The sequence below is a fragment of the Manacus vitellinus genome, unplaced genomic scaffold (genome assembly GCF_001715985.3).
Source record: "Manacus vitellinus isolate BGI_N305 unplaced genomic scaffold, ASM171598v3 scaffold_18_pilon, whole genome shotgun sequence".
NCBI lineage: Eukaryota > Metazoa > Chordata > Aves > Passeriformes > Pipridae > Manacus > Manacus vitellinus.
Genome location: NW_021939324.1, coordinates 1,233,696 through 1,249,832, shown reverse-complemented (window position 1 = coordinate 1,249,832; position 16,137 = coordinate 1,233,696). Strand labels below are relative to the sequence as shown.

At 42.0% G+C, this 16,137-nt stretch overlaps 1 protein-coding gene across 2 annotated transcripts in view; it reads left to right on the top strand.

Moving 5' to 3' along the window:
* The window catches only part of LIFR (LIF receptor subunit alpha), a 51,896-nt gene extending 36,247 nt beyond the window's left edge, over positions 1-15,649 (top strand). For both annotated transcript variants that reach the window (XM_008921614.2, XM_018070296.1), the window contains exons 15-21: positions 7,370-7,549; positions 9,149-9,250; positions 10,827-10,994; positions 11,653-11,814; positions 12,855-12,948; positions 13,483-13,561; positions 14,219-15,649. In XM_008921614.2, the coding sequence (XP_008919862.2) occupies positions 7,370-7,549; positions 9,149-9,250; positions 10,827-10,994; positions 11,653-11,814; positions 12,855-12,948; positions 13,483-13,561; positions 14,219-14,857 (1,424 nt within the window). In that variant the 3' untranslated portion in view covers positions 14,858-15,649. The remainder of the gene's footprint in view (positions 1-7,369; positions 7,550-9,148; positions 9,251-10,826; positions 10,995-11,652; positions 11,815-12,854; positions 12,949-13,482; positions 13,562-14,218) is intronic.
* The last annotated feature ends 488 nt before the right edge of the window (positions 15,650-16,137 follow it).

Sequence of the window (16,137 nt, the reverse complement as noted above, 5' to 3'; positions counted from 1 at the left end):
TTTGTTTATTTCCCCACCCAAATCTACTGGATAGGGGAAAAAAATGCTTCTTTGCTTTCAGTGTAGCGTCTTGCCAATGAATCATCATCATGGCTACGCTTCGCGAACGAAGATTTAGGAAGGCTCTATCCACCAATGAATCATACTCTCTACATAAAGGAAGGGTGATAGTGCGCACTCTTTGCAGCTATTTGCACTTTCTGGAGACCTCCCAGGAACAAAACGAATGAGACTTCAAAGCACTGGTGTGGATATTTAGGGAGCTGAGTTTATTTCTGTGTGTTCTTTTTGAGACACTGAGAAGTGTTACATGCTAAAGAGAATCAGAATAAAGTTTTGGGGTGTTGTGTGCCTTTTTGAGGCGAGAATTGTCAGTTCAATGCCTGTGAGCTCTGCAGGAGAATATTAATTGGGCTGGTTGGTAAAGTGTTGGCATCCTCGTGCTAGGCAGACAGTGTTTGAAAAGGAGGTAGGGCTTTAGCTTCCCAATTAAAGCACTGCTGCTCTTGCTGAGGGCTTTTGTAAAGGGAAATAGCTGAGCCAGATAATGATTTTCTGCTCATAACACTGAACCTGGGGAGAAGATAATATTGCACAAGGTTGTTGAGAGTCGGAAGTTGCTGCCAGGAAGAGTATAATCTCCCAAAGCCCAAACCTCTAGCTCCAGATCTGGCTGATACTCTGCAGGGGCCTTTACACAGCAAGGCCTCTCTCTGCTTGTTTGCCAGGAGCATGCATGGATCTGCTTCTCCTTGCCCACCTCATCATCATGGCTAGGCTTCGCGAACAAAGATTTAGGAAGGCTCTATCCACGTTTGTTACAGGCACGCTGGTGGCTTATGAGGCCAATACGAGACAGACATATCTGACTGCAAATGGCACAGCAGAAAGGCTCCTTAGGTAGTGTATTCAGCAAGACACGATTCTTTCTGCATTGTCTTTTCTCCTCAAGAGTGATCCTGCGTGTGTTCTCAAAGGAAACGGCAGCGTTGTAGATGATGTGTCTCCAGGCCTCCCAATTGGAGGCCAGAGTAGACCAGTTATGTTAATCAATATGGCCAAGGCTTAGATGTTGTTTCAGGGAGTCCTTGTATCTTTTCTTCAGGGCTCCTCTCTTGCAGCAGCCAGTGGCAAGTTCACCATAAAGCAGGATCTTAGGGAGGCAGTGGTCCTTCATCCTTGAGACGTGCCCTGCCCATCGCAACTGTGTTCTCAGTAACATGGCCTCAATACTTGTGACTGCTGCTTGTTCTAGAACAGACGTGTTGGTCACATAATCTGACCAGTGGATGATTAGGATTGTTTAGGAGGCAGCGTTGATGGAAGCGTTGTAGGAGACGCGGGTGGTGGCGGTAGACAACCCATGCTTTGGAACCATACAGGAGAGTAGACAACACTATGGCTTTGTAAACACTGATCTTGGTACTTTTCTTCAAGTGTTTATTACGCCATACTCTTTTATGGAGTTTTCCAAAAGCACTATATGCCTTTGCTAACCTCTTGTCAATCTCCCCATCAATCTTACCATCTGAGGAGGTGAGGCTACCTAGGTAATTAAACTGCTGGACTGATTTGAGCTCTGATTGGCCAATGGGGATATAGGGATGATGGAAGGCTTCCTGAGGTGCAGGTTGGTAGAGAACTTCTGTCTTCTTTAAGCTGACTTCCAGCCCAAAGAGCTCAGCAGCGTCTGCAAAGCAGGATGTTAAATACGGCAGAGCTGCTTCTGTGTGGGTGACAAGGGCGGCGTCATCAGCATAAAGCAGCTCCCGGACAAGATGGTTTAAGGTCTTGGTGTGGGCCTTCAGTCGCCTTAGATTGAAAAGGCTTCCATCAGTACGGTATCGAATGTAGATACCGTCCTGATCATCGAGGTCTGCCGTGGCCCTTTGGAGCATCATGCTGAAAAAGATTGTGAATAGAGTTGGTGCGAGAACACAGCCTTGTTTCACACCATTCTTTATTAGAAAGGGCTCAGAAAGTGCACTGCGATATCTGACTTGGCCGTGCTGATCCCCATGGAGTGAGATGATCATTTTAAGGAATTTAGGGGGACAACCTAAACGTTCCAAAATCTGCCACAGACCTTTTCTACTCACAGTATCAAAAGCCTTGGTGAGGTCAACAAAGGTTACATAGAGACCTTTGTTCTGTACCCTACACTTCTCTTGCAGTTGTCTGAGGACAGATACCATGTCTGTGGTACTTCTGTTGGCTCTGAAACCACACTGACTTTCAGGAAGAATTCCTTCTGCAATAGCGGGTATTAGTCTGTTCAAGAGTATTCTTGCCAGGATTTTGTCAGCAATGGAGAGCAGAGTAATACCACAGTAATTTGGGCAATCTGATTTAATTCCTTTCTTCTTATACAAAGTGATAATGACTGCATCTTGAAGGTCTGATGGTAGCTCGCCTAGTTCCCAACAGCGCACCACAAACTCATGAAATTTAGCATGGAGTGCTTGGCCCCCATGTTTACAGACTTCGGGTGGAATTCCATCAACCCCAGCTGCCTTGCCAATTTCCACCTGCTGTATGGCCTTGAGGGTTTCTCCTAAAGTGGGGGCAATATCCAATTCATTCTTCACCGGTTGTTGTGTGATGGACTGAATTGCTGAGTCTTGGACTACACGGTTGGTACTGAAGAGAGTCTGAAAGTGTTCAGATCATCGATTCAGAATGGAGGTTTTATCTGTTAGAAGCGTTTGACCATCAGTGCTGAGTAGAGGGCTTTGGACTTGGTATGTAGGCCCGTATGCTGTTTTCAGGGCCTCATAGAATCCTCTGTAATCACCCATATCTGCGCATAATTGAGTTTTTTCAGCTAGGTCAATCCACCACTTGTTCTGGATGTCACGGAGTTTCTGTTGGAGTTTGCTGCATGCAAGATGAAAGGCTGTTTTTCTTGCGTGACAGGATGGCAGTGCAAGGTGTGCTTGATGAGCAGTTCTCTTCTTCCTCAACAACACTTGGATTTCTTGATTGTTTTCATCAAACCAGTCCTTGTTCTTCTTGAGGGAGAACCCTAAGGATTCCTCAGAAGATTGCAGGATGCTGTTTTTAATATGGTGCCAAATTGTTTCAGGAGAGGAATCTGCAGAATCTGTGGAATGGTTTTCTAGTCTAGTTTGAAGGTTTGCCTGGAATCTGTCTCTCACTGTGGCTGATTGGAGATTATTAACTTGGAGTCTTCTTCTTGGGATATTGCCCCTTTTAGGTTTGAATTTGAGATTGAAGTTGAGTTTACAGCGCACGAGCTAATGATCTGTTTGACATTCTGCGCTGGGCAACACGTGGGTATGGTGGACATCGCAGACATCTCTCTGTCGCACCAAGACATAATCAGTGAGGTGCCAATGCTTAGATCGGGGGTGCATCCAGGTTGTCTTCAGACTGTCTTTCTGCTGAAAGATAGTATTAGTGACGGTGAGCTGTTGCTCCACACAGAATTCTAGCAGAAGTCGACCATTATCGTAGCAATTTCCAACACCAAGCTTGCCTAATACTCCTTTCCAGGCTTCAAAATTCTTACCTTCTCTGGTGTTGGAATCGCCAAGGATAATGATCTTATCATCTGCAGGCACCTTTTGGATAAGGCGGTGCAGGTCAGTGTAGAAATTATCTTTTTCAGCAAGTTCAGCTTGGAGAGTTGGGGCATATATACTAAAGATGACAACATGTTGCTTGTTGTGGAGTGGAAAGCGTAGGGAGATAATGCGATCAGAATGACCTGTCGGCAGATTTTCGAGTTTAGGAACAATAGAGTTTTTGATCATGAAGCCGACTCCTGAGAGATGTTTTTCGGTTCTGGGCTTACCTGACCAAAAGAGTGTGTAACCGGCACCATATTCTCTGAGGCTGCCTTCTTCATGAAGGCAAACTTCACTGAGAGCAGCAATGTTGATGTTGAGACGTGACTGTTCATGGGATATTAGGGCAGACCGACACTCAGGACGTCCGCTATCTGCAGAATCGAGCATGGTTCTGATGTTCCAACATGCTAGAGTTAATTTAGGTACACCTTTGGAGGCAGGTGCATGCCTTTGTCTTTTGATCTTTGTGTGACTGCATTGGAAGAAGATGCCCGTTGGCCTGCAGTTAACCAACCGGGTGAAGGTGGAGATGAGCTTTGTTTAGGCCACCTTTTCTAGGCCCCTCTCCGAGTGGAGCAAGCAGTGCTGTCTTTGAAAAGGCTGCTTGGTTGTTCGGGGTGCTACCCCAAGAGACTGTCATCTCCGGTCAGTCTCAAATGACCGATATCCTGAACCGCCTGCATGCGGGGTTGAGTCTGTGGCTTCCAGTGCACCTTTCACCTGCCGTTTCGACCCTCGCCCGTCACTACAGGGCTTTTTGCATGTGGGTAAAGCCTTCAAGCCTGTGCAATGGATTTTTAGGTGAGATGCAGTATGCGCGGAACTGAACCCACCCTTTAATCCTGAGGTTCATCTGCCAGGGCCGAGCGAGCTTGGACAGTGGCAGCGAGATCCTCAGGATGTAGGTTTGATTAGAGTGACCTTCTCTTAGATGGATGGCCTTACAGGGCTCAGCGAGCTCCATCTACCCAGGTTTGGGATTAGAGTTGTCCTTCTCCTAGAATGACTGTCAGAAGGCTAAAGAGCTCATCCTGCCCAAGGATGTATTGTGTCTGACCCTGCGGTTTTGGCCTGTCTGGCATGGGCGACCCTACCAAAAGCATGTACCATCACCAGCATAGCTCGCAACCACATAGGGGTACACAGGCTACGTTCCTGTTAGAACGGTTTGGGCAAGTCTTTCATTTCCTACTTTCCTATCACCTATCTATAAACAATCTGAAGGAGATACCCAGGAACAACCCTTTGTCCTGTCCACCATTCCAGGATGTAACAGAGCAAAGCAAATATATCCAGAACATGCCGAACCTGGGCAGTAGCCACAGATGAACCAAAAACAAACAGACAAACAAACAAAGCAACCGTTCTGGCCCCAGTACCCATCCAAGGCAGGGGTGCCTTTCAAGGCCCCAGCCTGGTCAGGACCCCCATTATTCCAAAAGAACCCACTATCCACCCTGACCTTATCCTTCACCTACTGTGTTACCGTATATCTTCAGGTGCACTGCTCACCTGCGACATTTCATACGGGATTGTCCCGCTCTCCCTCCTGCCAGTCGGAGGACCCCCTTGGCCTGCTCGACACCCTACCCTAATCCTTCCCCCCACCCCTGTGCTCCAGTTTCTACCATTGCCTCTTGTCCTATTGCTTGGCACCACTAGGCAAAGCCTGGCTCCATCCTATTGGCACCCTCTCTTCAGATATTGATAGACATTGATGAGGTCCCCTCTCAGTCTTCTATTCTTGAGTCTGAACAGGCCCAACTCCCTCAGTTTTTCCTTCATAAGAGAGATGCTCCATTTCCTTAATCATCCCACTGTACCCACTCCAGAACCTCCACATCTTTCTTCTCCTGAGGAGCCCAGAACTGGACATGGTACCAACACCAGTACCTTAGAGTATGTTCTTAGTCTACTTGTTGAAGGGAAAAGTAATTGTATGGGACAGTTGATTGAAAGTGCTTGTAGAGCTCTCCTTCAGCAGCAAAAGAACAAAACCCTGGGAATTGGAGAGGTCTTGTAATAGGTTTGTGCTGTGGGATAGTTGATGGCAGCTAGAGGTTTGCATTCATTTATAGCTTTCACTCAAGTATCTGATGTCCCCTTCGGTGTTACCCAACTTGTACTCATTAAAGATTTGCTCCCAAGTTGGTATAGGAATTATCTGAGTCACTGACTGGAGTCATGAAAGATGACTCATTCACTGAACTGGATGACATTTTTGCCCAAACATCTTTTCTGTCTTCTTCCTGTGTACAGTCTGTAAGTGCTTTTAATGTCCATAAGAGAGCAGTGGCTCTGAAGCTGGAGATCTGCTGAGGTTGTCTGAAAACTGAAAACACAAAGAAAGGATATTCTGCCTTAATTAATTTGTCACTGTCTCTGCAAAGTGCTCTGAAGAGAGTCGGGGCATATAATCTGGTTGTTCCAGGCTCTCCTACCACAGTAGTACTCTAGTCTAGTAGTTGGTTTCTCCTAGTCTACTTTGCAGCTATAAATGCATCAAAATGAGCAGTACTGCCCATGGTGAATTTCTAGTCATCCAGCTCAGGAAATGAAATTGAGTGTCGTGTATTTAAGCATTTTTCAGAGCACGTGGTCACAGTCAGTAAAACCTCTTTTCTGTAAATAGGAAAATTAAAGCCAGCTAATTTGAAATATTGTCTTTTCCAGCATCATAGAAGTGTAGTTTCACTGGATACATAGTATTTTTTTTGGAAAAAATACGGAACCACTTGTGGAGTTGACTTGGTTTTTTAATCGTATGTCTTTTTCTTGCCATGAGCAAGCTAGAAAAGGATTGTACACTTAGCTGTATGTTAAGATTATTTAAAAATAGACGTTCTTCAACATTCACAGCATGTCTGTGAGAGCAGAGTTTTCATAGCACTGATTCCTAAAAGCTGTCCTTGCCCCTCAGCCTTCCATAGTTTATAGCTTTAATAAAATGAAATAATAGACTCAGTAGAGAGCGTAAATGAGAACACTGAAAAAGGAAAACTAAAACCCTGAGATTGTTTTTGCAGATCTGTCATGGGGCCACTGCTTTTGTGGTGGCCTTTGGAAACCATCCCTTAGCTCTGCAGGGTCCCGGCTGATGGACAGCCATGGAGGGAAGCTGCAGGAATCAGAAGCTGTTCCCAGATCTGATCACTTCAAGGGAAGCTAAACCTTTGGTAATCAGAAACAAGAAAAATAGACAAAAGGCAAAGCTTGTTTGCTTTTGTTTTGTTTTGTCTGTTTGTTTGTTTAATTTACCCTTGGTAGACTGAAGCCTCCATAAAGATTGCCAGGGATGTGATTATTGCTGTTGATTCTTGGTGAAAAATGGTTGTCTGTGGTTGAGCGAGTGACAGCAAGACACTCTGAAAGAAACACAAAGCAAACCATTTGATGAAATGACAGCAGGAATTTATAGCTGGAGGCTCCTGCCAAATTGGTGTCAATTCATATTTGAATCTGACATCTGCTGTAAATCCTTACCTTGAAAAAGTGGTTTTTAAGCCAGTCCTGAGTTGCTGCATTTCTTGTCACCATACTTAAGGCTGGCTGAGGGATTTGCTGCAGGCTACATGTGATTTTGAGCACTCCAGAAAGCACAGCTGAGTGCAACACAGTTGCACGGTTGTTGGATTTCACAGTTCATGCACACCTCTAGTTCTTAGAAATGACTGCTGTTTATAAAGCTATTGTGCTGTGTCTGGAAGGCTTTCTTCATCTTGGGCTATAGACAAGTGTCTGCCCTCTGATTGATTTTTGCGTCACCTTTGTTGCAGACAATATCATAACAGGACAGGCCATGGCAATGGGGAATGGAATTAATGTTTCTTGGGATTCTTACCCCAACATGACCTGTGGCTACGTAGTAAAATGGTGTCGTTCATCTGGGTCTGAACCCTGTAGTGTGGACTGGCAGAAATTTCCTTCAAACACAACAAATGCAGTGATAAAATCTGGTAAGTCAAAAATAATTTCTTACTGGTCTTTCTGGAGAGCCTGAGGAGTGAATGGAGTGAGAGCAGCACCAATGCTATAGGTTGAAGATTGTTTCATTGCTGCATACTTGTGTAAATAAATGAAATCCTTCTTGGTACTGTGTTTATTTTAATTTTTTACACAGTCTTGCCAAATCCAAATACCAGTCTTGAGTTAACTTTTATCATCCTGTGTTTATTAACTGTTTTGAAATTACCTCTTCTAGCTATACCCAACAATTTCCTAACTTAGCCTAATGCATAATGTTTAATCTAGGGTTTGGGGTTTTATTTGGATTCCAAACATAAACAGTGCTGCTCAGGATGGGGGAAGACTAATCCGTTGTTTTTACATGAGGCAGATTTTTTTAAGTGTGACCTCCATGTGTTGGCTTGCTGTCAACAATTGAAATTTCCTGGAACAGGGCACATTCCAGGTCTCTAGATGCTGGTGGGCAGATCAGGGAAATGAAACTCAGCTGTGGTGCGACTAGGAGGAGCAGAAGAGGAAAGAGAGGACCCATGAAAGATACAAGATTTTTTTTTCTCTGCTGTCTCAAACGGTGTATATTTGCTTTTTAGAAGAGTTTAGTATAAAAGTCTCCATTCAGGAAAACAACTTGGAGCTGTGTACATAGGAAAGTTGAGGGGGAGTGAGACCCAGGAGGGTGGGGGCAACATGCTTTTCTGTCTGTAATTACAACACTGTGTCCGTGTTGTTTTGTTCTGTGCTATCTAGAGCTTGCTTTTTTCAAGCAGACAATACCATGTCTGTCCAACTACGCACTACCCTACTCCTGAGCTTTTCCCTGGAATGGTTCTTGCAGCACATTGTGGGAGTTATCAAGCTGCTAGGGCTGGGCTCAAGTGGGCAAATCCACCTCTGTGCTTAATTCAGTCAGGAGAATCTCTCAGACTGGACCTGGATGCTTTACCCACTTCTGTATAGTTTCACACTGGCATCTTGTTTAGAAAAAATCTTGAAAGTAGTGTACAGCCCTGACTTGAAGAAAGCCCAGAAAGTGGTGAATTATTTACATGTTGTAGTAGTATCAAACACCTGTGTCTTCATCAAACACATGTGAAGCGTAATTTTTAAGACTGTTTGTTTTTTAAAGTCAGTTCAGGACTGAAGTTCATTGCTAGGGTGCTTCATTATCACTTTTGAGCGTTATTTCCATATCTTTCATACTGTTGCTCCAATAAGACTGGTTATTTCAAATTGTATTTGTATTTCTGAGGAGGAGGCAGGATCTACATGGTTGCTGTGGGAGGAAAGGAAGGGGATTATTTCTGGTAACTTCAGTTTGTGTTTACCTATGGAAAGAGCAATTTATGCAATTTGAGTAGCTTGTTTTGAATCCTCTTTGTTTCGTACTAAATTTTCTCTGGGAGCCAGATTAGGTTACTGCTTCTAAACCACATCTGATGGCATGGCTTTTGTAGGAATTACAAGTAAAGATGGTATTTATGCCATTACACTTTGTAATTTTTTAATACATATTTATGTAATAGTCATGTGAAACTTAAAAGCATCATTCTTCAGAAGTGAAATATTCTTACAGCAATTTTCTCTTGCAGCTCTGTTTAAACCTGGCGTGAGATACAGTTTTTCAGTGTATGGCTGCAAATCCACTGGATATCAGTTGTTGAAAAACATAACTGGCTATATGAAAGAGCTGCGTAAGTGCACTTTATCATTCAGGATCTCTACAGAGTGAATTTAGACTATTTTTAGCTCAGTGTTGGCAGAAGAAGATTAAGACCAGAATCACCATGCAGTACTAGTGACTTGTGTTTGTTCTCTGTGTATAACTAATATATTTCTCCAGCCAGTTCCAAGCATGCAATAACCCCATGTTCTCCAGCTTGTGTGGTGGCACAGAGGTTCACTCTGAAGACAGTGGTCTTCACAATTGGAGGCACAGGCATAATTTGAAACACATGGCTGACATCACTTCTGCAGGAGAAGAGGCAACTTCTTTGATTCATCAAGTCAAAGTAAACTTTTGAGCACATTTGGTACAGCTCAGCAAATATAAAAAGTGTCCATAACATTTCTGTTTGAAAACGCTTCTTAGACCAAAACTAGAACTCAGAGCACAAGCCACTTTGGGAATTGTGCTTTTATTGTGTCTCATACCAATCCTGTCTGGGTAACTGGGGTTTGACCCAGGGCTGAACTTTGCTGGCCTGGAGATACATTAGTGTCTGAATGCTTTCTGTTCCCAGGTGTCTGAACATGACTTTCCCCTTTAAGACCACAGCTGTATTGTATTGTATTGTAACTACAACACCCATTTTGCTTTGAAGTTCAATGTGTGATCTGCTAGAATAGTTTGCCTGGAAAACTGAATTGCTGACATAATCTGAGCCCTTGGAAAGGCAGTTGTTTATTTCATTGCTAAGGTTGAAGGTGAGGTTAAGGCAATATTACCAGAAACTCAACTTTCAATCATTTGTATATCTGTAAAAATTCTGAACAGTTTCCCAGAAGAGTTTTCCATATGTGTTCTGACCAGATCAGGAGTTTTCAAGGTATAAAGAGTTTGGGGGACTAAAAATGCATTGAACATGCGGAAGAAACTTATTAGGAACTGAGAATGTATTCACGTTGCACAAGAGCACAGATTCGTTGTAAAACTTCAGATTTGCTTTTGGACAGATAACCAAGAGAAAAATGGATGCATTCTTAAGCATGATTTTAGCATTGGTAGATCAAAGGCAAATGTCAGGCTAAGTCCTGGTGCATGTGACCTTTCAGTAGGCTTCAGTTATTGGAATAAGGACTTGCAAAGACTGCTAAGGGTAGCTCTTTTAAGCTAAGATAGATTTCCATGATAGGAATGTGGAGTTTGTTTAATTTTAGGAAAAGCTATGAAGTTAGAGTTAAAGCCTTTAAAAGCTAAGTAATTTGTGTCCTCTGAATGTTTATAGAATCTTTCAGGGCTTTTTGCAGGAAGAAGGGTATTTACATGTATGAGTCTGTAAGAAGGCTGACTGAAGAGAAATTTTTATTTCAGCATCTGTTAGTAGATAATACTGGAGTAAATAATAACAATGAGACCAAGGTAGTTGTACTTCTGTAGCATTACCTACTAAGTCTTTTCACATGTTCTTAACAGCGAGGGAAAAAGTGTCGAGGAAAAGGCTGGAAATGCTAACCCTGAAATAAAACTGATTAAACACTTACATCGTTTCAGCATTTAATGTTAAGGTGATTTCTTACTAGTTTCTTTCTTCATAATTCTCCCTACAGCTCCAAAAAGTGCACCAAATTTTACTGTCGAAGAAACTTCTTCAGATTCTATATTGGTAAGATGGGAAGATATTCCTATTGAAGAATGCCGAGGGTTTTTAAAAGGATATCTTCTTTCCTTTGCAAAAGGTGAAAAAGATGCTTTAAAGCCTAGACTTTCAGAATCAGGTAAATGGATTGTATAGATTACAACTTCCTTGCTTATTCTATCTTCCTTTTTTTCTTTTTTCTCCTTTTTTAAAAAAAAATAATTTCACTTTAATAAAAAAGATACTTTAATAATAATTCACTTGCATTACTCATTGGCATAACTGGCCCCTGATATGTGACAAAGGCATTTAAAATAACCAGCTCCTTGTGTGGTTAGCACAGTTGTTTTTTAATATAAAGCAAAAGTTGGAGAAAACCCTGGCTCAGTCAGGCCATAAAGTTGTGCAGTGACTAAGCAGCAATGTGTCACACTGTCCTGTGCACAGATACCCTGAGTAGATGAGACAGGGGGAGGTTACATGGCTGTATTTAATAGGGTATATTCTTTCAGTGGCCATTTTGTACAGAACTGAAGCCTGACTCACACTGACATAAGAGGACAAGCAGGAGTGTAAGGAAATGAGGTCACTCTGCAGTGGCAACACCATACTCCTGTGCTGTTTGGTGCTGTATAAGCAACCAGCATTGATAGGATTCCTTATTTCAGTTTTTCTTTACGCAGACTGTTCTTCAGGTTTCATATGCTGGCTTCAAGAAAGTTTTGCTAAAGCTCAGGCTGTCTTTGTGAATCCTTTCTTACACAGTTATGCTTTTCTGACTGCTTCCAAAAAAACAGGGAATCCAGAACTTAAAGTTAACAACATCACTAACTTAACACAGAAGTCTATGAAAATACTTGATCTTCAAGGGAAAACAAGTTACCAGCTGGAGCTACAAGCCTACACTGCTGGTGGGTTGAGCCCTCCAAACAGCCTTTATGTCGTAACAAAGGAGGACTGTAAGTTGATTATCCCTGTTCATTAATAGTCTTAAGTACAGGAGCTGTACAATGTATATAAAACTGATTTTATTTTGTTGGATTTTTTCTGGTCTTCCTAGGGAATTTGGGCCTATAGTCTGATTTTTCCTTTATTTAGATGTTTATTTATAAATACAAAAATTGATACAGTTCAGGGTGAGGGAAAGATCCTTTCTTATTGCAGCTACTTTGTAGTTCATGGTAACATATGCAAGAAAAATAACTTCTAAGCTACTACTAAATATAGTGGAGCCTGAGCTTACTCTTCTCAAGCAGCTAGTTGTTTTGTCAGGTTTCCCATGATGAATATCTGCTAATAGATGGTGGGAAGAAAGACATTGTGGAAATATTTATCAGTTTCAGAATTGTAAACAGATGCCTCTCTGCTTTGAATTCAGTTTTATTGATCCCCTGACAGAAACAAACACAAAAAGGCAATTAGAAAAAAAAGAGATTGACTTTGGGGAATGAGAGAAAAAAAAAGTATTTCTAATAAAAGACACTGTGGTGCAACTGAAATACATGAAAAATCAAATTTGGGACACTTAATATCAATGGAGGAAGGCAGTGGGAATGTGTTGGAGCTAAAACCTGGGGATTAGAAGCCTTGTAAACCATATAAGAGACAGTGCAGTTAGTGCAATGAGTTGTTGGCCTATAAGAGCCATTACCAAAGGCTTGGCCAGCTCAGGTAGCATGAAAGTGCAATTCCAGTGCTTAATGAGAACAGAATCACAGTGGGATTGGTCTTGTGCAGCACATGAAGCCTTTTGCGAGTAAGCAATCAGATAGAAGTATCTGCTGATTCCTGTAGTTGTCACTGAATCAACTCTGTTTATTGGGTGGACTTTTGCCCTTCCAGCCCAGAGGAAGGGTAATGGTATAGGTCACACTTTGCAGGCCACTGTTACATGAGTTTGATGAAATGGTCTTTAATCACCGTGGATGTTGCAAAAGGCCTAAAACTTGCTGATAACTTTGGATATATATTTACTGTCCTTCCCTTTTTTATCCCCCAGCTGTAGGATTAATCGTTGCAATTCTCATCCCCGTGGCAGTGGTGGTGCTGCTTGGAGTGGTGGCCAGCATCTTCTGCTACCGAAAGAGGGAATGGTGAGTGCCTGCATTCAGTTCTCATCTTTTCATGGAAGTGTTGGTTTCAGTGCTAGGGTGTTCCACCATTGTAGTCATTCTTTGTCTCTAAGTACCCAAAGATGTCAGTGGGCTTTGTTCAAAGTTGGATGGCAAAAACACCTTGTAGAACGAGACACATTAGAGAGAGGTCAGAGTGAGGAATGCAAAAAGGTTTTTCAGGAGCCTGTCTCCCAGTGAGCACTGTTTATAAATGGTTCCCAGATGGAAATAAACTGGCAACATACTGTAATTTGTGCCATCCACAAACACTCAGGTAAACATCTCATCTTTGACTTTTAGTAAATGTGACATATCAAGTTCCGTACTTAAAAAAAATAAAAAAGAAAGTTGCTGTTTTTTCCATTATGCTCAGGGAAAGTTCAATGCACTAAATCTTTGCACCAGATGTCTTCAGTATTCTGAATTAAAGAGAAACGTCCTGACTCCTTTTGTGTATTTGCAATCTGTTCAAGCCTTGCTAACTTATAGAAGTTTATTCTTTCATCCTTAAAGGATTAAAGAAACATTTTATCCAGAGATCCCGAATCCTGAGAACAGTAAGGCACTGCAGTTTCAGAGGAACATCTGCGAGGTAACTCTGATTTTAAATCTAGTATTTTAAACTTTTGAAAGATATTGCAAGTTAAAGAATTCTTTTGCAAACCTTGACTCATCTGTTCCAATTGCAGAAAAAACCCTGTGGCAGGGGGAAACAAGCCAGTTTACTGAGTAACTTTGGTCAGGTTGTTGTTAGTGTAGTTATTTGTAATGTTTGCACTAGGAAAGGGCTGCTGCATTTCTCTTTTCCTGAACTAATGAGAAGTGTCAGTACGTGATAACGATGTGGGAGTAACACACCGATCTTCGTGACAGTGTTAGCAGAAGTAGAAAGTATGGGGATGTGTATATGCCATATCCTAACCTCCTGGTAATTACAGTAGATGGAAGTGGGCATTTAAACAGCCTTCTGGAATGGGTTATACAAAGCTGAGATTTGGGGAAAGAGTTCTCAAACACTTACTGCAAGATCTCAAGTCTCTTTAGTTTGTGTAAAATACTTTTAACATTAACAGGAATATGTGAAGAGCCAAAAAATCATAACCAGTTTTTGTGGTTATAGTGTATTAATGGCTGTGGGATGAGTACAATCCACAAGTGACATACTGGTGTAATTTGGGCGAGTTGTTGCTTTCATGTTTTCCAGATTTTTTGGCTAAGTCTTTCCCCCTTCTCCTTTTTCTCACTTCAGGGGAATAAGACACTTAAAACACTGGAAATGAACCCATGCACCCCCAATAGTGTTGAAGTGGTGGAAACACAGTCTGCAGCTCCCAAGATTGAAGACACGGAGATGATGTCCCCAGCAGCAGACACCACCGTGCCTGAAGATGGCTCTGACTCAGAAATGGAGAACCATGTTGTTGTGTCCTACTGCCCCTCTATCATTGAGGAGGAGATCTCAAATCCCCCTACTGATGAACCTGGGGGGTCATCTCAGGTGGTTTACATTGACATCCAATCCATGTATCAGCCTCAAATTAAATCAGAGGAGGAGCCAGAAATAGACGTGGTGACTACAGCAGGCTATAAGCCACAAATGCAGCTATCCGTCAATGCTACGAATACAGAAAGTCGCTCACCTGTGGAGGAAGAATTGGATAAAACTGCAGGTTACAGACCTCAAGCAAACACAAATGCCTGGAACATGGACACTCCGGACTCTCCTGGATCAGTTGAAAGCAACAATGAAAATGCATCCTTTGGGAGCCCATGCTCCATTAATTCCCGACAGTTTCTTCTTCCCCCAAAGGATGATGAAGACTCTCCTAAACCCATTAACATAGGGTGGTCCTTCACACATTTTTTTCAGAACAAACCAAATGATTAACAGTGAGTCCTTGTTGCTCCTGAACCAGCCTTCTAAATAAGCTTTTATTCCCAATGTTGTAAAGAAAGCAAGAAGAAAAGTGCAAAAAGCATGAATTATTCTTGGAGACAGTCAGCAGAAGTTCTAGTGAGCTGAACGTTACCATGTTTGAGTTAGTGAAAGTGTTAATATTCCATTGTAATAGAGGCCGAAAGGCAAAAATTATAGCAATTTAGTTATTACTCTAGTAAAATATATTGGATATATGGGGTACTGAGTTTAGAGCCCCTATAATCATAGTCAAAGAACTCTGCCTGCCTTCACATAGTGCTCCAAGATTAACATAGTCTCATGCAACTTATAACTTGGAAAGATTGCTTTGCTTTGTTGTAGTTGTTCTCAACCATGCAGACTCAAATGATGCAGCCCCAACAGGTTTCCTTACTGAAGGTTTAATTTATCACAAATGTCAGCCTAATACACGGAAACAATGTAGTTGGAAACCGTTGAGGTCTTTTACCTAGTTATAAACTAAGAGCAAATGAGAATGCTATTTTTTCCTTCTCTCATATGGAGATTTATAGTCACTGTTTAACACTTCTGAAGCAATGGCCATTCAAACCTGTTGCTTTTTAACTACACAATAGTTTCTGTACCTACTGTACAATGTTTATTCAATGTTTGACTCAGGGGTACAAACTTGGGGGGAAAAAGTGTAACACTGATTGAAACCTCAATAAGAACTGCATAAAGTTTAAAACTTTCCTTTTTTTTTTTTAACTTAGAATGCTCTATATTTTTTCTATCCTTTGGTTAAGGAGTTAATCTTTCCTAAGGTATTGCACTAATTCATTTTGTATTTAATAGCTTCTGCTCCAGACCTCCTGCTTCAAAGTGGTACAGTACTCCATTCACCCTTAGTGTCCAGCAGTCTTTGCACTATGCAGTAATTTAAGCCATGAGGAAATCTCTATCTGCTCACATTAGCTGTCCAAGCAGTTTGGCATGCGAAATTAGAGGTAGTAGTACTAGCTCCTTGAGAAGAAATTGCTCTTTGGATGGTCTTTACTGTATTAGCTTTGTATTACCTGCTGCCTGGCTGATCTCAAGTGTCTACCCCACAGGACCTTCTATACAAATCCTACCTGGGACTACAAGGTAGGATTTCTCTAGTGGCAGGGAGAAACCCAAGGAGGTTTTAATGTGGCTATTTCTACCTCTCCTTTACCAGATATGCGACGCAAAAAAAGCTTAAATTATGTACATTTTTGTGCTTAAAGGAGTGTTCAGAACAATCATCT